The sequence below is a fragment of the Diceros bicornis genome, chromosome 16, assembly GCF_020826845.1.
Source record: "Diceros bicornis minor isolate mBicDic1 chromosome 16, mDicBic1.mat.cur, whole genome shotgun sequence".
Taxonomy (NCBI): Eukaryota; Metazoa; Chordata; class Mammalia; order Perissodactyla; family Rhinocerotidae; genus Diceros; species Diceros bicornis.
In genome coordinates, this window is record NC_080755.1 from 59733027 (window position 1) to 59754962 (window position 21936).

Here is a 21936-nt window from a genome sequence, read left to right on the forward strand (position 1 = left end):
CGATCAAAGCTGGAGGTATCACACTCCCTGATTTCAACGCATACTACAAAGCTATAGTAATCAAAACAGTGTGGTATTAGCAGAAAAACAGACACAAAGATCAATGGAACAGAATTGAGAGCTCAGAGATAAACCCACACATATATTGACAGCTAATTTTCAACAAAAGAGCCAATAACATACAATGGAGAAAGGAAAGTCTCTTCAATAAATGGTGTTGGGAAAACTGGACAACCACATGCAAGAGAACGAAAGTAGACTATCTTGCACCATACACAAAAATCAACTCAAAATGGGTTAAAGATTTGAATGTAAGACATGAAACCATAAAACTCCTAGAAGAAAACATAGGTAGTACGCCCTTTGACATCGGTCTTAGCAGTATCTTTTTGAATATGTCTCCTCAGGCAAGGGAAACAAAAGCAAAAATAAACAAACGGGACTACATCAAACTAAAAAGCTTCTGTACAACAAAGAAAACCATCAACAAAATGAAAAGACAACCTACTAACTGGGAGAAGATATTTGCAATGTGTACATCTGAAAGGGGTTAATACTCAAAATATAGAAAGAACTCATACAACTCAACAACAAAGAAACAAACAACCCAATTAAGAAATAGGCAGAGGATCTGAACATTTTTTCAAAGAAGATATACAGGTGGCCAATGGACACATGAAAAGATGTTCAACATCACTATTAGAGAAATGCAAATCCAAATCACAATGAGATATCACCTCGTGTTCGTCAGAATCGCTATTTTTAAAAAGACAAGAAGTAAGCACTGCGCCGGGCCCCTGGCGGCCCCACCTGCGTGAACACTCCCCGCTGAGTGGTGGCAGCTCAGCTGCATGGAGGCGCCCCACCGGGCAGCCGCCCCACCCATGCAAGCCTGACCCACCTGCTGAGCGTGGCTCCCCAGCCCGCGCCAAGGTCCCCCGCTGGGTGGCTGTGGCCCAGCCCACGTGAACACAGAGCGGCCAACTGGCACAACTATGAGCAGACGGGGCGGGAACGAAAAAAACAACCCCAGCCCCGTCCTCCGGTGGCAGAGGAATCTGCAACCAGAAGCAAGAGGAACCACAGCACAACCGGTGATCCAGCCCCTGGTGGCAGCAACCTTGACACCAGCTCCACCAGCAGCAGGGGGCTTGTACACAAGTCCCCGGGTCCCCAGGCCCCCGCCAGTGACAGTGACACCTGTGAACCCAGCACCCCAGCCAGCGGTGCAACCAGCACTCCAAGACAACCCAGGAACAACAGCACAGGTGGTGCAGAGGACAACAGCATTGAAGCCCATGGAGAGCCAGTGGAGGAACATGAGATCCAGGTCACCAGAACCAAAGTAACCACAGCTGTATCCAAATAAGAAAAGGCAATTACTACCACAAATGCACTGGCAGAGGATCAATTCATCAAACACCATGAAAAACCACACTAACTGCAGAACAGAAGGAAAATGACAACTCTTCAGGATACAAACCTGAAGTCACAGAAGACTACAATCTAACTGACAGAGAATTCAAAATAGCTATCATGAAGAAACTCAACAAGTTATAAGAAAACTCAGAAAGACAATTCAATGAGCTCAGGAATAAAATTAATGAACAGAAGGAATACTTCACCAAAGAGATTGAAGCTCCAAAAAGAAACCAAACAGAAATTCTGCATATGAAGAACACAATTAATGAGATAAAAAATAACACAGAAAGTATAAAAAATAGAGTAGACCGTAGGGAGCAGAGAATTAGTGACATCAAAGACAGAAACCTAGAAACGCTTCAGATTGAGGGGAGAAAGCTAAGACTTTACAAAAATGAAGAAATTCTTCAAGAAATATCTGACTCAATTAAGAAAAGTAACATAAGTAACAGAAAGAGAGCTCAAAAAGATAATACCATTTACAATTGCATCAAAAAGAATAAAATACCTAGGAATAAATCTTACCAAGGAGGTGAAGGACCTATACAATGAGAACTACAAGACATTATTGAGGGAAATCAACGATGACATAAAGAAATGGAAAGATATCCCATGCACGTGGATTGGAAGAATAAACATAGTTAAAATGTCTATATTACCTAAAGCAATCTACAGATTCAATGCAATCCCAATCAGAATCCCAATGACATTCTTCACAGAAATAGAAAAAAGAATACTAAAATTTATATGGGGCAACAAAAGACCCCGAATAGCTAAAGAAATCCTAAAGAAAAAGAACAAAGCAGGAGGCATCACAATTCCTGACTTCAAAACATACTACAAAGCAATAGTAATCAAAACAGCATGGTACTGGTACAAAAACAGACACACAGATCAATGGAACAGAATTGAAAGCCCAGAAATAAAACCACACATATACGGACAGCTAATTTTCGACAAAGGTGCTAAGGACATGCAATGGAGAAAGGAAAGTCTCTTCAATAAATGGTGTTGGGAAAACTGGGCATCCACATGCAAAAGAATGAAAGTGGACCATGTGCTATCGCCATACACAAAAATTAACTCAAAATGGATCAAAGACCTGAAGGTGAGACCTGAAACTATAAAACTCATAGAAGAAAATATAGGCAACACACTATTTGACATTGGTTTTAAAGGAATCTTTTCGGATGACATGCCTACCCAGACTAGGGAAACTAAAGAAAAAATAAACAAGTGGGACTTTATCAGACTAAAGAACTTTTATAAGACAAATGAAATCAGAATCAAGATGAACAAACAACCAACCAGCTGGGAGAGAATATTTGCAAAACATACATCTGACAAGGGGTTGATCTCCATAATATATAAAGAACTCACACAATTGAACAACAAAAAAACAAACAACCCGATCAAAAAATGGGCAGAGGAAATGAACAGACACTTCTCCAAGGAAGATATACAGATGGCCAATAGGCACATGAAAAGATGCTCAACATCACTAATCATCAGGGAAATGCAAATCAAAACAACACTAAGATACCACCTCACGCCCGTTAGAATGGCTATAATCACCAAGACAAAAAACAACAAATGTTGGAGAGGATGTGGAGAAACAGGAACCCTCATACACAGCTGGTGGGAATGCAAATTGGTGCAGCCTCTATGGAAAACGGTATGGAGATTCCTCAAAGAATTAAAAATAGAGATGCCCTATGATCCAGCCATCCCACTACTGGGAATCTATCCAACGCACCTGAAATCAACAATCCAAAGAGGCTTATGCACCCCTATGTTCATTGCAGCATTATTCACCATAGCCAAGAAGTGGAAGCAACCTAAGTGTCCCTCGACTGACGATTGGATTAAGAAAATGTGGTATATATATACAATGGAATACTACTCAGCCATAAAAAAAGACAAAATCGTCCCATTTGCAACAACATGGATGGGCCTGGAGCGTATTATGTTAAGTGAAATAAGCCAGAAAGAGAAAGACAAACACTGTATGATCTCACTCATATGTGGAATATAAACAAACACATGGACAGAGAAAACTGGACTGTGGTTACCCGGGAAGTGGGGGTGGGGGGTGGGCACAAGGGGTGAAGGGAGTCATATATGGGGTGAAGGACAAACAAAAATGTACAACCCAAAATCTCACAATGTTAGAAACCATTAAAATATCAATAAAAATGTAAAAAAAAAAAAAAAAAAAAAAAAAAAAAAAAAAAAAAAAAAAAAAAAGAAAAGTAACATAAGGATTATAGGTATCCCAGAGGGAGAAAGGAACAGAGAGCCTGTTCAAAGAAATAACAAGCACTGGAGAGGATGTGGAGAAATGGGAACCCTTGTACACTGCTGGTGGGAATGTAAACTGGTGCAGCCACTATGGAAAACAGTATGGAGATTCCTCAAAAAATTAAGAATAGAACTACCATACAATCCAGCTATTCCACTCCTGGGTATTTATCCAAAGAATATTAAAACACTAATTCGAAAAGATATATGCACCCCTCTGTTCATTGCAGCATTATTTACAATAGCCAAGACATGGAAACAACCTAAGCACCCATCAACAGAAGAATGGATAAAAAAAATGTGATCTACACACACACGCGTGCGCGCACGCACACACACGACGGAATACTACTCAGCCATAAAAAAGATGAAATCTTGCCATTTGCAACAACATGGCTGGACCTTGAGGATATTATGCTAAGTGAAATAAGTCAGATGGAGAAAGATAACTACCATATGACCTCACTCATATGTGGAAGATAAACAACAACAACAAACACACACATAGATACAAAGAACAGATGGTGCCTAGCAAAGGGGAAGGGAGTATGGGGAGGTCAAAAGGGATAAAGGGGGACAGCTGCACGGTGACGGATGAAAACTAGACTTTTGGTGGTGAACACAATGCAATGTATATAGAAGTTGAGATATAATGATGTATACCTGAAATCTATATAATGTTATAAACTAATGCTACCTCAATTAAAAAAAAACAATTTTATGATACTTTCTATCCTCTTTCATGAAAAGCAGTATTGGTATCTAAATAGGTTATTTGAATTTTAAAAAATTAAGAGAACAAAGGAAGAAAATGAAGATTTGTGGTATGAAAAACATAGGGTACAAATCTACTCACATTTTTAAAACATGGCAAAAAATAAGCTATGAAAAGTTTCTAGCAGATTCTAGGTTCCATGTGTTTATTTTTATAAATGATACCTTTCTCTATATGGCCAAGAGCAGAAAAGTTCTGTCATGATTCAAAATTTGTAATCATGAATTCTAACCAAATTATAACAAGAAGTTTAAATCACTTCAACTGTATATCATGACTCAAATGGATTGAGTACAATATAAAAAAAGAAAACTCAGAAAAATACCACTGAAGGAACGAGCAGAAGATGATATAAGACTCTTCTTGTCTAACTGTAAGATCACTTGCTCACGCAGAGATTTACCACCAGGACATAGTCCTGGGTCCCTGTGCTGTACTACACACAACTTCAGAGAACGAGTTTCCCAGAGCCTGTCCTATTCCTCTATTAGCTTTGTGACCTCAGGCCAAATACTTAAATTCTCTAAGTCACTGTTTCTTCATTTAAAAGAGTAGAACCCTCAAATGGTGTGGACTTAACAACTTAGCCCACCTGTAGCACTTAACATGGGCAGCGGCACAGAGCAAACAAGGGGTGTCGTCATCTGAGCTCTAAAGGCCAAGAACTTGGCTCTCTCCACACATCAAAATTTATTATATACAATAATCAATTTTTTACCAAAATTAAGAAAATATGTTTTAGTACAAATATAAAATAAAACCCAAACCTATTTTAGTTATTTCAGTTGTAGTTACCTGTTTAATAAAATTGCTGAAATCTAGTTCAAAATGTTTTTGCCAATCTCTTTAAATGTTTACACTTGATAGCAATGGCTATAACTCTATAGTAACTTAGTTTGGAAAACTTCCAATATACCAAAGTGAGTACAAAGTATAGACAAAATAAAAAATAAATATTATTTGCTCTAATAATTTTTAAAATAATAATTATTCATAAAATAGTATACACCATGCACATAGAACAGAATAATATCCTATTTTTACCTGTCATTGTATTCATTCTCATGCCATGTATGAAAAATTATTATATTAGAAAAAAACTAATATCAAGGTATCACAAACCATCAATATCTAAGTTTTATTAACAGAAACCATATTAAATTTTTATACCAAAAAAACCACATTAATTTTGTTGTACTAGAGCCCAGTGGCCTACATTTCCAATACTTAGGAACAGAATCGCACTTGTATTTTCCTTCTAACCAAAATACACAGGTTCTTAGGTTCTGGGTAACCCACAGGTAGTTAAAATTTATTTAAACAAAGTATATCATTCTCTCGCGCGCCACCATCATGCAAACTGCCACCTGCCCAGGTTTTCCTGGGGCCACCACACTGGAGGTACGCACGTGCCCCATCACTATCTCTACGTCTGAACTATTTTTCTTCTAAATAAGCCCCTTAGATCTATCCCTGCTTTAACTGTCCTTGGTCTACTCTTCATTCTATAAAATACCTTTCAACTGCCATCAAACAAATGTCAATATATATTCCTCTAATGTCAACCGTAATGTTTCATGCCATTTTACTCTACTGAAATATCTTTACATCTTTATAGCTATTATATCTTTACTCTTCAAATCCAAAACCAGACTGGGCTCTCTTGGCTGACTCTTATCTGGTTACACTGGTAATCAAATCTCAGCCGTCCTCCCACACTCCAAACAGCCCCATGTATTTTCTGAATATCGAATGCTTTCAGGACAACACAGCTTGGCATTCTGCTATTTTCTAATTATGCTTTATGTTCTCAAGTGGACTTTCAACCCTTGTTAAGTGGGTACTGAATCCTAAAACATACTTGAATATCTTTTCAGCGCCTTGCAAATATGTGCATACAAATAAGGGAGAAGGGATTAATCCTTTAGAGCCTATTTCAATACCCACTTCTTACACAAAATCACTTCCTATTTCATCATTCCTTCTGGTGTAACCTCCCTGCACTCCGACTGTAACATCTATTGTGGCACCAATCCCATCTGGCTTTGTAGTGAGGGACTGCAACAGCATGGCCTAGAGCCAAACGTCCTTCTGGACTCGAATGCTCTAGCAGTTACCAGTGCTGGAACCTTGAACAAGACACTTACTCACTCCAGACCTTAATCTCTTCCTTTGTAAAATAGTGATAATAAGAATGATTTTCAATTTTTTTAAGACTATGAACACCCATGAGTAAAATTTCCCTACAAATGTTTAAATAAACTTAAAGTAAAATCAGTTTTCTTTAAATTGGTGCTCCAGAAAGTTTGAAAGAATCACATGTACCACAAAGAAAAGATCAAAAGGAAAGGAATCACATTTCCTTTATTTTGACAACTGATGAAACGGATTGAAAAAATAGACATAATTCTCCTCAAGAGCAGCAGAAAAGACCAAAATTTGGTCATAAAGTTGTTGCTGCACACTTGTATGTACTAGGCACAAACACCTATCTAGCTTGAACATTTCTGAGAAGAAGAAATGTGACTTTAGGAGGAAAAACAACTAACGCCTAACAGCACGCCCCCCAACCCCCCACCCCTGCCCTCGCTACACTTCTCCTTCCCTAGGGTAGGAGGAAAAGCCACCTCTGAAGAGGCGTTTATTTATGAGGGCAATGCCCTAAGGTGACAATGGCACTCCTTGCTCTATCTGTAAGTTACAAAGCATACAAGCCCCATCCTTACAAAGCTGGCCAAACAACTGAACTCATATTCATTAAATAATACCATCAAAGTCCCTAATGTGGCATTAACAGCACAGAACAGATAATGACCCAGCAACAGCACAACGGATGATATGACCCAAATCAAAAGACAGCCCTTTCCTTAGAAAGACAAAACGTAAAAACAAACACACCAATAAAGAAATTAAACCTTTCTCATATCTGGGAGATACACAAAATAAAAATATAAATAACCAGATAAGCTTATTAGCAAGATTTACATCCACTTAAGTGATATCTCAATTTGTAACTTCAAATTTTCTTATACTTGAGAAAGTATTAGTTGGTTTGGGTACTGACAGCTTGAGTTTAAAGTAATATCGCTATAATGAATAAACTCTCCAGACTTTTCTCCTATGGGGACAAAGATATACAGTATTTCAGGCATGGTAAGGAAAACATGACAATTAGGAGAATTGGGGTAATTAGATTATTTTTGTGAATAAAAGTCACCAATTTGGTGAGTAAAAGTCACCAAGACCAAAACTTTTTTGTCTGGAATCCAAAAAAAGAAAGAAGACTTGACTGTAAAAATTCCAACAGATAATACTAGCCTTTTGAGAAACTACATGAAAAAAATCTTACATAGGACTATATTAAAGAATTCTTAAAACAAGAAAAAATAGATTTCATTGGTATATATTTTTAAAAGGCTATGTGACATTCAAACACAAACAAGTTAAAGACTTTTACATGCCTAGAGATGCTTCTATTTTAATAATGATTACAATAAGTAATGTATTTCCAAAGTTTTTCTAGGAAAATCTAGTATCCAAATCTGTAACATTTATATGTTAGTATAGAACAGAGAAATGCAAAAGTTTGATCTGCTTTTGCTTTTTGTACTTAAGTCTTCTTGGATAAACACAACTTGATATCTATAAAATAGCTAAGATAATTCAAAGTTAATTAGAGCAATTACTACTTACTGAATACCTACTAAAAAGCAAAGAACTAAAAATGTATAAAGATTTCAAGGTTAGTCTATAGTCCTTTTAACAAACAGGGTAACCTAAGAAGAATTACTTTTAAGTACATATTAACGCTGTCCTTCTATGAACTAAATAACCAATTAATACAACTCCTTTTTGCATTTAATCATATCATCATTTCTCTTCTTGAGACAAAGATACATACTATTTCTAGCTTGGAAAGGAAAGCATGACATCTAGTGGATCTGGGGTAATTATTCTACTTCCAAATAAAGTTTCAATTTAGCACTAAACACAAACTCTTCTCTTTTGAGTCTAGAAAAAAAAAAGACTCTTAAAACTACAGCAAAAAGTACCAGTGTCTTGAGAAACTGTAGGAGGTGAATCTTATTAATGCCTGTATAATTACTGTTCTCTTATTATTTTTTTTCCTGGAAGCAAGGGTGCCAAGCCTTTGCCTTCCCAAAAGATTCTATAACACAGTAATTGTTCCAAAAACACTTACTTGAACATAACGTTTTCTAGTTGAGAATACATGATTTTGTATGCTTGTAAAACAAATGAAACCTAGTATAGTCATTATTTAGAAATTCTAATGTCTCAAACATTTTAGAACAAAGCAGTTTATAAATGAAAAGAAAAAGGCAGGCAGGCATACATAAATTTCAGGTATTTCAGATAATCAAGACTTCTATCTGATGCAAGTATTTAGAAATGTGTTTAAAATCATCAGTATCACATTGGAATCATAAGAATGGGTCAATTTTCTCTAAATTGCCTTGCCCTTAAGCAAAATTTCAGCTCAACCAAGCATTATTAATCATACGGGATCTGTTTTCTTCTAACACTACCGATAAAAATTTTCAAACTTTTGTATTTCTGGCTCTATCCAAAAAGGTAGGAAATGGATTGAAAATTCATCTAAAAGGATATTCAGTGTAGCTATACAAGCAAGGAAGACCCTAGTTCTGCACAGACAGCACTTCAAATAAATCACAGCCAATAATTATAATCTTATCTTTTGTATACATTCTTATCTCTCCACTATGTAAATTCAATTTTTTTTCAGAGATTCAAAAGGAAGCACTTATGCATTCTTTGGAAGTACCATTGTTTCCGAGGTGGAAAGAGAACTTGGATCTCGATCTTGATTGGACATCCTAGATGGAGCCCTCCAAAACTTGAATGAGTCATCTAAACCTGTGACAACAGGAAAACTGTCAACATGAATACTCTCTTGGGTACTGTAACAATTAAAAGAAAGAATACTCATTACATGAAACCAATCAAGAAGTAAGGAATGAGGTTTGCCTAATTTTTATTATGTGTAACTAATTTATATATAAAGCTTGTTTCACAAAAAATCTAATGACTAAAATCTAGTTGGCAGTGTTTTAGCTTAATCTAACACAATTTATCAAGAGCACCAGCTCCCAAACTTCACTGTTTTGGGAGAATCATAAAGAGCTTGTTAAAGCAGTTTCCTGGGTCCTATTCCCAGAGATTCCACTCCCTAAACCAGGGTGGGAGCCGTAAATCTGCAATTCTAACACACTCACAGAAGATGTCAATGCTACTGGTTCAAGGGCAGTGCTTTGACTAATCCAGAGAAATCCAAACAATTAAATGAGTCACTTTCCTCATAGGGACATTTATTTAGAATGTTCAAAAACGTCACCCAATGTCATTTTCCTCTTAATTCCTCCAAGAAGTGAGCAGAAAAGTAAATTAGAAATTCACACTTGGGGCCAGCCCTGCGATGCAGTGGCTAAGTGCAGCATACTCTGCTTCCTCAGCCCAGGGTTTGCAGAGTCAGATTCTGGGCGAGGACCTATAGCACTCATCAAGCCATGCCGTGGTGGCATCTCACATACAAATTAGAGGAAGATGGGCATGGATGTTAGCTCAGGGCTAGTCTTCCTCAAGCAAAAAGAGGAAGATTGGCAACAGGTGTTAGCTCAGGGCCACTCTTCCTCACAATAAAAAAAAAAAAGTAGAGGAAGATTGTCAGGGATGTTAGCTCATGGCTAATCTTCCTCAGGCGAAAAAGGAGAAAGACTGGCAACACATGTTAGTTCAGGGCAAATCTTCCTCAGCAAAAAAAAGAAAAGAAAAAGAAAGAAAAAGAAATTCATGCTTAAGTATTTAGGGGTAAAGAAACCTCATATCTGCAATTTACTCAGAAAAATATATTTACACACACATACATTTTAATAAATTTTACTTATACACACATATGCATTTACATACACATGGGGTAGGGGGGCAAATATAGTAAAATGCTAACATTTGGGAATTCTTTGTACTATTTCTGCACCTTTTCTGTAAGTGTGAAATTATGTCAAGATTTTTAAAAATTACATTAAAAATTAACTTAAAAATATAATTTATTTTTATTATTATTAAATTACTTATTGTTATGAGATAATGATTATTTATATGTGCTAAGAGCTTAGGATCCCACGAGAATCTATAAATAAATAGAAATAAAAAGGTTTCAGCAAGATATTTTGATAAATGAGTAACATATCAAAAACGAACAGCTTTTCAAAAAAAAGAAAAACAAATAGCTTTTCAATATACATTAGCAAAATGGATTAGAAAATTTAGTAGGAACAGGCCTCATTTTTGATTGCCTAGGAAGAACCTTCCAAAAAGTTTAAGACGTTAATAGAGAAAAAAAATTATAAAATTTTACTGAAGGATATGAAATAACTTATAAAACATTAATAAGATGTCAAAAATAGTTTCCATGAAGAATTTATAACATAAAAAAATGCTTAGGCAATGTTTAGCGAAAGGAGGGAATACAAAAATGTACGTAAACTATGAACACAATTATGTAAAACAAAAGCTACACAGAGAAAGAAGACTGGAAGAAAATACACCGTAACATAACAAAAGTAATCTTTGGGAAATGGGACTAGCGATGAATTTTTTTCCTGTGTATTTTCATTATTTTTCAAATATTTTGTAACAAACACATAGGTTTTTAACAGTTTTTAAAAAGTTACATTTTGTAAAATTAAAAATACAAATATATTGTTCTTACCACTTAAATCACTGCCTTCTGAAGTTCCATCAAGGGCAGAACAATTCAAATCAAACGTATACCGTCCCAGGTAACAATGTTTTACCATCTGATTCAAATGGTCATAAAAATGGCAGTGATATAAAAGAGCCTGAAGGGCGGGTTTTCCTATGAGCGATAGGCCAGAGTCCTCATCGTGGACACAGGGGCCCTGTAGGAAAAGAGGGAGAGAAAAAGAGAGAGACTGATTTATCACATAATTTCCTCAAAAAGACCCACTAACTCCCCAAAATCCCCTCAAAAAATTAAATGGGTCTCAGATGCTACCATGCTCCTTTCACCAGCCTCTGTCCTTCTCCACCTACAGCAGCCCGACCTAGAGCAAATTATCTCAGAGCACTCGAGGTCTTTGCTGCCTACAAATTCTCTGAGGGCAGAAGGCTGATCTATTCTATCTTTTGAGGGGCCCTTTAGTTTAAAATGTTTCTGTGAAATGGCACAGCTTTACCCAAGTAATTATACACTTGAGCCACACAGACAATAAAAATAGTATTTTTCAACCTACACACAACAGTAAAATAAGTATTAAAATACTTGAAATAATCTGGTCCAATAATTATGTTCCAAATTATTTTTTGTACCTATCAATATGCCAGATAAAATGAAAAGACTCATCGATATCCATGGTAAAATCTGTTTGCCATGTTACTTCCCAGTGAATTAACCCTGACAAGGGAAACGCGCACATGCGGGCACAAACACACACACAGACTTTCCACAAGGAGGCTGAGAAGAATCTGCCATTATACAATTTTAATCTCTTTGCACTTTTGTTCAAATAATTTTTCACACTGGCACTCACTACTTTTCCTGGAATAGCCAATGGCAAAAACTAAGCAATCAGAACTGGCTAAAGTTTGCAAGTAATCCCATCATTAGCTTATAAATATTTCTATTTTTTGGAAAATGATAATCAGTGAAGTTAAGACTATCAAAACAGATCATAAGAGAAAAATAAAAGATAAAAAATAGCAATCTAGAGCCAGCTCTGATGGCCTAGTGGTTAAAGTTCAGTGCTCTCACCACCTCCACAGCCCGGGTTCGTTTCCCAGGCACGGAAACAGACCACCCATCTGTCAGTTGCCATGCTGTGGCAGCAGCTCACACAGAAGAACTAGAAGGACTTATAATTAGGATATACAACTATGTACTGGGGCTTTGGGGAGGGAAAAGAAAAAGGGGGAAGACTGGCAACAGATATTAGCTCAGGGCAAATCTTTCCCTGTTAAAAAAAAAAAACACAGCAATCTAAGTGCCAACAGGAAAGGTGTGGTGGAAACTTTGGTTCAAAGTTTATCGCTACCCATGAGATTTGTGAATGTGTCCCTCCTCTCATCCCTCCTCATCATCAAGGAAAGATGGATGCTAAAACTTACTATCCAGGAAGATAAAGTAATTCACAAGGTAAAGGTGTAAATTACATTAATAAGATTTCCATTAACACTTCTTTTAAAGATATTATCATTGTAATTGAATCTCTTACTTCAATATTAAATATCTTTTATGGTTATGAATTTGTTATTGTTGTGTTCTAATAACCCTACCTAACACTATGAGCTTACTCTTCAATAAATAGAGCAATCTACATACTTAATAAGAAATAAGACTATTTAATGAGCATGATGGTCATTGTTGTAACTTTGAATTCAGAGGTCTCGAAGCAGCAGGTGACACAGAGAGGAGCACAGGAGAACAGGGCTACAGGGCTCCTTCACTAACCATGGCACACGCTTCAGGCAATGCGGCCCTTTCACACATTACCTTATTCAATTATCTAGGATGAAGTAATTCATCCAAAACCACAGAGCCGATCCTAACGTTCACACCTTCAAAATGGTCAGCTTTTAAGCAACTTATAACATTCTTAAATGTACAAAACATGTCAAACACAAAAGATTCACAATAGTTGCTTAACATCACAAATTAAAATCCTCATTACGATAATTCAGGGAAGGAATTAACAAGCGTGAGATGAGAATTATAAATAATGCAGCTAAGTCTACTAGCTTAACTCCAACTACCTAACAAAACTCAATAAATCAATAAAATAAATGATTAAACAAAGTAGTACAAACACTATTTCTCTGAATATATTTCATAATGATGCCCAAAACAATTTTAAAATAATTTACTAAATAGATTATATGAAATGATTCAAAAATTTTACTTTTGCAAAATCAGGTCCATGTAATTGCTTCCTGGATGATTTATAGCCACAGTTCAAAATTCACAGAGGTTTAACAAATTAAGATGAGAGAATGTAAACTGCATAAATCTGGAAAACAAGCTCTTCCAGAGCTCTTAAATCTGCCAATTTTTTATTCTGTAAAGGCCTGCTGAGGCTGATGATTATACCATCTGCAAAAGACAAACCCATCGTCTTCTAAAATTCATCTTTTCATTAAAGTACAGAACTACAGTAATTATTCTATAAATAAGTATAATTATTAGTGTTGAAGAATCTAATCAATATAATCAAATTTACCCTTCAATTAATATATTTCAAGAATTCATTTTTCTCTCTAGTTCTTAATAATATAAAAAGAAAAAAAGATGTAGAAAATAAAGAAAACAAAAGAAGTCACAATAAGAGACATAAATGTAAAATTCAATCTACCTAATAAGGTTTTAGAACTTGATTTTTTTTTCTTTTCTCATAAATCATGGTGAAAATTGTTCTTATCCAAGATTGAAGAAGTTAAACTAATTCTGACATGAACAAAAGAATTACTATCTCAGAAAATAAAGACTAAGAAATAGAAATATAAAAGATAAGGAAACAAAGAAACATCAATTCAAGAAGCCTAATGTGGAACTCATATGATTTGTGGAAACATAAAATAGAACAAAGAAAAAAGGAAAGTCATTTTTAAAATAATACAAAAATTTGTCAGACCCCAAAGATACAGAACATCTATGTCTTCAAATCAAGGAGCTTAAGGACTGTCAAGCAAGAGAAATGAAAAAGACCCATAATCATAAAATTCTAGAACATCAAAGATAAGGAGAAGATGGTAAAAGAAAAAAACAGCCATAAGAGAATCAGATGGGTATCCAACTTCTCATCAGTAGTATGGGATGTTAGAAGACATCTAACATGGAGCAAAATTCTTCTGAGGAGTGATTTCAACCTAATATCTGGTCACTATCCAAGCTATCAATCCAGGGCAATTTAAATACATTTGTAAATAAGCAAGAATTCATGAAGCTTATCACTCATGCATTGGTTATTAGGTAGGAGAACAATCATTTTGTGGATGATTACTAGGAAAGGATTCTAACTGAAGAGAAAGGGTGATTCAGAGCTCAAAAAAACTTGAGATATGATACAGACTTGAAATGCAAGAAAAAAATAAATAGAAACTCCAAGGGAAAAAAAAATCACCCAAATTGATTTTTTAAATTATACACACACCCACACACACACACACACACACACACACACACACACACACACGTATATGTATACATACACACATATATATAAATACCAGAAAATTTTTCCTCTGAGTGCCAGAGGGGTCATGACCCTGGAAGCAGAGATAAGAAAGTGTAATCACAGCCCAATAAGTGGCTCTGTAGTGAATTACTGGTTTTCAATTTCTAGAATCCACTTATAGATAAATTGAGGCTGCAAAAGAGAAAGTAAATGTAGTCAACCTTCACAAAGCAAAAGTAAAGATAAAACTGGCAAAGATTAACAACAGAAGTTGGGGAGGAGATACAAATGAAAGGATAAGAACATCTCAGCCACGTCTTACTCTCCTTCTAAATGAGGAGCCAAGAGATATATGATCCATAGGTAATAAGACCAGAAATAGCAGGGGTGACCAGTGGAGAAACTAAGAACAGTAATAGAACTACACTGGCAGGAGACTGTTTAAATGAGCTAAATCCATGTATTGAAACAGTAAAGGAATAAACATATTAGTGCAAACATACTATTTAGAGATACAAAGGTAACTACCTGTAGAATTAAAATCAGTAGGAGGTAAAACTGTCTCTGTGAATGGAAAGAGATAGTGAATTTCATTACAAGCTCTGTTAGCTTTTTTTTGTGTGTGTGAGGAAGATCAGCCCCTAGCTAACACCCGCTGCCAATCCTCCTCTTTCTGCTGAGGAAGACTGTCCCTGAGCTAACATCTGTGTCCATCTTCCTCTACTTTATGTGGGATGCCTGCCACAACCGCTTGATAAGCAGTGCATAGTTCTGCGCCCGGGATCCAAGCCTGCGAACCCCACGCCGCCAAAGCGGAGTGCGCAAACTTAACCACTATGCTACTGGGCCAGCCCCTCTATTAGTTTTTTAACCATACGCATTTATTACTTGAAAAAAATAATTTCTTCTAAAAATTCAAACAATTCATTGAAAATATTTTTAACTTCTCAAAGAAAACCAAATATCTGAAATATGTACATATTACATAACCATTATTTATTTTTTATTTGATTTATTTTAACTAAGCATTAAGCCTGAATCCCCATTCTCCAAATGCCAAAGCTTCCTAGTGGCAACGGCTTATTACCAACAGACTTTTACCCAGGGCAATGAAGCCAAGCCCAGCATATGCACAAAAGACATTCTGACTCAGGCTTTCCACAGATGACTAATGGTACAAAGGCCAGAACAATGAAACCTTTCATGCATACACGAGGCTCTGCTCCATAGATCCATCAGTAATGGATGGGGCTGTCTTCTGGCATAGCAGGGAAATCAGCATGGTCTAATAGCTCTGTCTCAAGATGTCTACATTCTTACCAGCCTTGCCCTCAGGTGAGTGCTGGGGCTGCCAGATCATCTGCAAAATTGCCAGGGAGAGCTGAGAAGGACAGCATGCAAAGAAAGAAAACTCTTCAAATCACTAGGTGCCATTACAAATAAATTTGCCAAGAAAACAGCAAATTAATTGCATCATAAAACACCCCAATTAATTGAAAATATTGTTCTCAAAGATGCAAAATTATGAATATAGTTAAAATGATATTGCTTCTTTGACACCAATATTTATTGTTTTGGGAAATCAATACTCACGATTCACATCAATTAACTTGAAAATATTGTTCTCAAAGATGCAAAATTATGAATATAGTTAAAATGATATTGCTTCTTTGACATGACTATTTATTGTTTTGAGAAATCAATACTCATGATTCATGATGAACACATTAAAAGATGAAAAATATGCATTGATAATTATCACATCAAATTTGAAAATGATATACACTATAACTATAAATGAGTCAACTATCTATCTAAAACACACACATAAACACATATGCAGACAGTTACTTGCTGTGTCCACTAAGAACGCACGGAAGCAATGACCCCTAGGAACAATGAGCGTATCTAGAACCCAAATCTCGTTTCTAAATACCACCTCCATTAAAAGAAATCAGGGCTCTTTGAGTAAATATCTGTTCCAGGCTGGGGCTGGGAAAGTCTAGAATATATTGCTATACCAGAAAGTAAGGAAGTGCTCAAAGATTGAGGAAGACATGTTAAAAAGACATAAGAGTCTTCATGAAGGGGCTTCTCCTAGCCAAATTTGGAACAATTTGAACATCTAAATAAATAATGATAGAAACAGATTATAACCCACAAAACAAACTAAGAATCCTTGAGTCATACTGGTGTAACTAAATACCAAAATAAACGGAGAAGAAAGGAAGGCTCTTCCTTACAGTAAAATGCAATTAAATGTAAAGGAATGATGCAATTAGAAAATCATTATTTGCCAACAATTCTGCAATCACTGCTTCAGACAAAAATTATGAATGGAAGTTAAAACTAGTGAAAGAGGGCCGGCCCCGTGGCTTAGTGGTTAAGTGCTCGCGCTCTGCTACTGGCAGCCTGGGTTCGGATCCCGGGCATGCACCGACACACCGCTTCTCCGGACATGCTGAGGCCGCGTCCCACATACAGCAACTAGAAAGATGTGCAGCTATGACACACAACTATCTACTGGGGCTTTGGGGGAAAAATAAATAAATAAAAAATTATAAAAAAAAAAAACTAGTGAAAGAATGTTGATGAGAAACAGATATTTGCACAGTCTCAAAGTATCTGCCTGCAAAAGGAAAAACTGTAACTCTACAATGGAGAAAACAGGCAGACTCTACCTTAACAAAGTAAGCAAAGTAAACATCACCAATAATAGGACAAAGACTTATCATGTTTCCTGACATAATACACCAAGAAGAACACATCATTTCTATGGTTTTTCTGCTAAAAATGCATAACCTCAATGTAATCATGAGGAAAAAGACAAACCTAATTAAAGAACATTACAAAAACTAAATAGCCTGCACTCTTCAAAAATACTAAACTCTTAAAGATTTAAGAACTATATTAGATGGGCTGGCTCCATGGCTTAGCGGTTAAGTGCTCGCGCTCCACTACTGGCGGCCCGGGTTCGGATCCCGGGCGTGCACCGACGCACCGCTTCTCTGGCCATGCTGAGGCCGCATCCCACATACAGCAACCAGAAGGATGTGCAACTATGACATACCACTATCTACTGGGGCTTTGGGGAAAAAAATTTAAAAAAATGAAAAAAAAAAAAAAGAACTATATTAGATTAAAAAAAAAACTAAATAGACATGACAACTATATGTAACATGTATTCCTGAATTAGAGCCTAGATCCTAATTAGTTGTTTTCTTTTCTATAAAAGGCAGTAGCGGGACAACTGGAAAAATTTGAATAATTTCTCTATTTTGATAATTATTATTATGATTATGTAAGAGAACGTCCTTGTTTTTAGGAAATTCATACTTAAGAGCTTAGGGAAAAAGAAGCATTACGTCTGCAAGTCTTAAACAGTTCAGAAAAAAGATACTACACAGAGCTAAAGCAAATCTGGTAAAATTATAACATTGGGGGAAATCTGGGTGAAGGGACTATAAAAACTGTTGTACTGTTTCTGCAACTTTTCTATAAGTCTAATTTTTTTTCAAAATAAAAAGATTTTTAAAAAAATAAAATTATGTGCCAATTCAAAGTCCTATCACAAATATGGAAAGGAACTAAAGCATGAACATGTATATTTACACAACAAACTGACAACTCACTATATTATTTAAGCATGTGAAATAACCTTTACATTTAAATGTGTCATATCATTTTCAAATGGAAAGAACAACTTTCACATTACAAAAATTACACATAAGCTACCACCATCATACATAAAACACTGTAGTACTGTTCGCTGGGTATGTGTTTGTCTTCTTCTCCACAAGCCCTATGCTCCAAAGGATTAAATCTGATCACCCGCGAATCCCCAACATTCAGGTACTCAACAAACACTTATAGAAATGAACTGAAACAAACTACATAGATAATCCCTGTCTAACAAACAGATTTCTTGTTATAATCAACTCTAAAATTCTGTTCTCGTTGTTAAAGTTGGAGGGGTATGGATTTGTGACCAGTCCTCAAACTAAATCCAGCAACAGAACCTTCCCATGCAGGAGTACCAAATCTCAGTCAGCCTGTGGGAAACCAGTTTACAAGACCCCGGAAAGCTGAGAGCCATGACACAGTTTAAGGGCCCTTAGACCTGATTCTGTTTTCTCTCCCTGAGAGAGGGATGTAGCCTTGAACAAGGAAAGCCCAGTATTTATAAACACCGCCCTTAAAACAGTGTCCTAAGTAGAAAAGATATGTGGCACACCCAGGGCTGACGCACCAAGGACTGGGTTCCCACGCAGCAGGAGCCCAGTCTTCAGGCCCCTCTCAGGGAGGCTGGGTGCCAAGGGAAGCTGTGCCAAGACAGGCTCTCTATCTGCTCCTATTCTCTGTGACCACCCCCTTTCAATACGTTTCTGTATCCATGGAAAAATAAATGGGGCCTTCAGCTACAAAAATTAAGACCTGATTTTTAACTTTATTTACTCAGCAATACCATTAATACTAATGGGGTAAATGGAATGCTTTGCACATTTTTGTGCATTAGCAAAGACTGATGGAGCACTATCTTCTCTGTGGTGGGGACTGGAAAACACATTTAAAAATATATTAAAAATATGGTCCTGAAATATATATTCTATTTAGGAAGATTAAGTTAAATGGTAAGAAATAAGACAGGACAATAAAGGTGATATATGAAAAAGAGCCAATTTAATGGTATAGACATTAAATGCTATTGTTTTTCAGAGAAGAGGAAGATTAAAACGGATTGTAGTGGTTAGTGAAAGTATATTTTAATAAATACTTTTTCAAATTAAAAAAATACGTTTTAGATGATTTATGTCTCACTTTGTTCCAGAAAATATTTAAGGCCTATTACAAGGAAAGGTAAATTATAATATGACAGTAAAAGTATAGCAGGGATGAAAGAAAAACAAAGGTATGAAGATACTGGACTCAGGAATAAAGCTAAAAAACATATAGTATAGCACAAGAGCCACATGTGTAGGAGGGCTCTAAAACTTTCTAGCACTCAACAATAAAAGGAAACACAGCCAGTTACATAACTCATAATTTATATATACAAATTATTACCACTCAGACGTTAAACAATTCCAGACAGTCACGTGAAACGGGAACTTACGCTGTGTGTGTGTGGGGGAAGACTTTGGAAAGGGGCAGTAATCGTAAAGAGAACACTCAGAATGCCCAGTGGAACAGGAGTACAGTGCATCAGTTTAGCTTCAGGCATCAAACAAAGTGCAAAGCAGTAAAAGCAATCCTCTTGGTAAAACGTAATGAATCAAATACCTACCTCACTCAAAATAAAATGTTCACAAAGCTCCTAGATACTGGTGCTACTTCCTGCTCTATCCTCCAAAACACTGTGAAATGTACACCAACATAAGTACATGAAGTGTTTGGTTGAATAAGATTGTTATTCATCATTCTACCAAAGACAGTTTTAATTCTAGAATACTGGATATATAACACCTTCTTTCTGGCTATAATAAACTGGCAAAGGTCACAACTTCTTGGAGATTATGCAAGTCCATTATCTATATTTGAAGACTTTCTCCCTTCTTAGAGCAGCTGTTTCCATTTTGGGATGTAAAGTACCACTAAACTTTTTTAAAATTGAGGGACAAATACTAGGTAACCAACTATTTATATTGCTAAGTGAGGAAACTTAAATCACAAAGAAAAATAACCAAAAATAGATGAAAAAAAGAGGAAGAAAATCTGGATTTATTGAAAACACACAAGACTGTCCTTATCTTTGTAATTTTGCCTAAGACTAGCAAAAGTTTCATCCTCAAGTGCTGTTTGGGATAAGAGCAGCTCTCAAGTTTTTCTGTTTCTGATCAGTGTAGGCAGGGCAAAAGACTCCAAAAGCTCGCTTAAACCACTATTTTCAACTTTTTAGTAGAAAATTAATTCTGTGATGAAGAACTGGAGAATAACACCACCAACCAGCTGCAGTAAGCATGTCACCAGCAACAAAAAGGAGCTGTCCACTACAGTCATGCATTGCTTAATGACAGGGATACATTCTGAGAAATGTGCTGTTAGGCGATCTTGTCATTGTGCAAACATCACAAAGTGTACTTACACAAATCTAGATGGTACAGCCTACTACACACCTAGACTATATGGTACTCATCTTATTGACTGAAACATTGTTATGCAGCACATGACTGTATTTAACTTGTAAGAGAAAAATGTGAACTTCTATGCATGGTTCTATACTGTAATATAATGTCCCAAAGGCTTTAATAGAGCCCAGAAATCTTATTACTCTTGCCTTTATATTTATTTCAATAATTAAAAATTCATTGGCAGTACATCAAGCTTAGAGTATACAAGTGTCACTAGTTTAACAATGGGAGTAGAGATGATTTGCATTTGAGCCCAAAACAACACATTCTAAAATCTAGTTATTGGATAACAAGCATCAAAACTACTACACTGTTAATATAAACATTAATCCCATGTATTCCTTCCAGTTTTGTCCCGAATGGTTTTATTACAACACAGACTATGAATAAGCAATCATTATCAGATGGCAATGTTCACCAAGTTAGAGGAACCAGTGGAAAAGAGGCCTGAGATTCTCAATAATTGGCAGTTTACCTGGGTTTGTCAAGTTTGGAGAAGTGAACCTTCCAAGAGTTAAACTAGATCTGGGCCTTGACAACCCCCTGAATTTACGCTTCAGGAGACTGCCTGGAAACCTGCCCTCACTGCAGCTCAAATCGATTCTCTAACTCCTCCAAGGATATATTCTAAAGAAAACTTAAAAAGAAACCTTAGATTTGTCTAGGATCCTGGGGAGTAAGATGCAACGGTGTCATAAATATACATATATAGGATGAGGACATGTGCATAGGTAATAGGGTAGAGAAAGCGAATCTTATCGCCCCAGTGAGAGCAGTTCTGTATCCTCCAAATCATCTAAAAAGCCATAAAAAAGTTAGGCAACTATTTACTGACTTGATATTCAGAACACAAAACAAAAAATTATTCAGTAGAAACCAAAGAAAGATAAATTACGACCCTAACTGTGCACTAACCCAGAAAAGGAAAAAAGATGTTAACATCAATGTATATTTAACTATAAATGAATTCGTATGTAGTTATTATTATATTTGTTATATTTATTATTATTAAATTAGAGAGGCAGCATAGTGAGCTGATAAGAGAAAGACTGCCTGGACTCAAAGCAAAGGTGTGTGATTTAAG

The 21936-nt window shown here is 36.1% G+C and overlaps 1 protein-coding gene across 2 annotated transcripts in view; it reads right to left on the minus strand.

The window, feature by feature from the left end:
- The window catches only part of RTTN (rotatin), a 160938-nt gene that overhangs the window by 53257 nt on the left and 85745 nt on the right, over window positions 1-21936 (minus strand). For both annotated transcript variants that reach the window (XM_058557288.1, XM_058557289.1), the window contains exons 33-34: window positions 11247-11436; window positions 9303-9394 (exon numbers count right to left, since the gene is read on the minus strand). In XM_058557288.1, the coding sequence (XP_058413271.1) occupies window positions 9303-9394; window positions 11247-11436 (282 nt within the window). The remainder of the gene's footprint in view (window positions 1-9302; window positions 9395-11246; window positions 11437-21936) is intronic.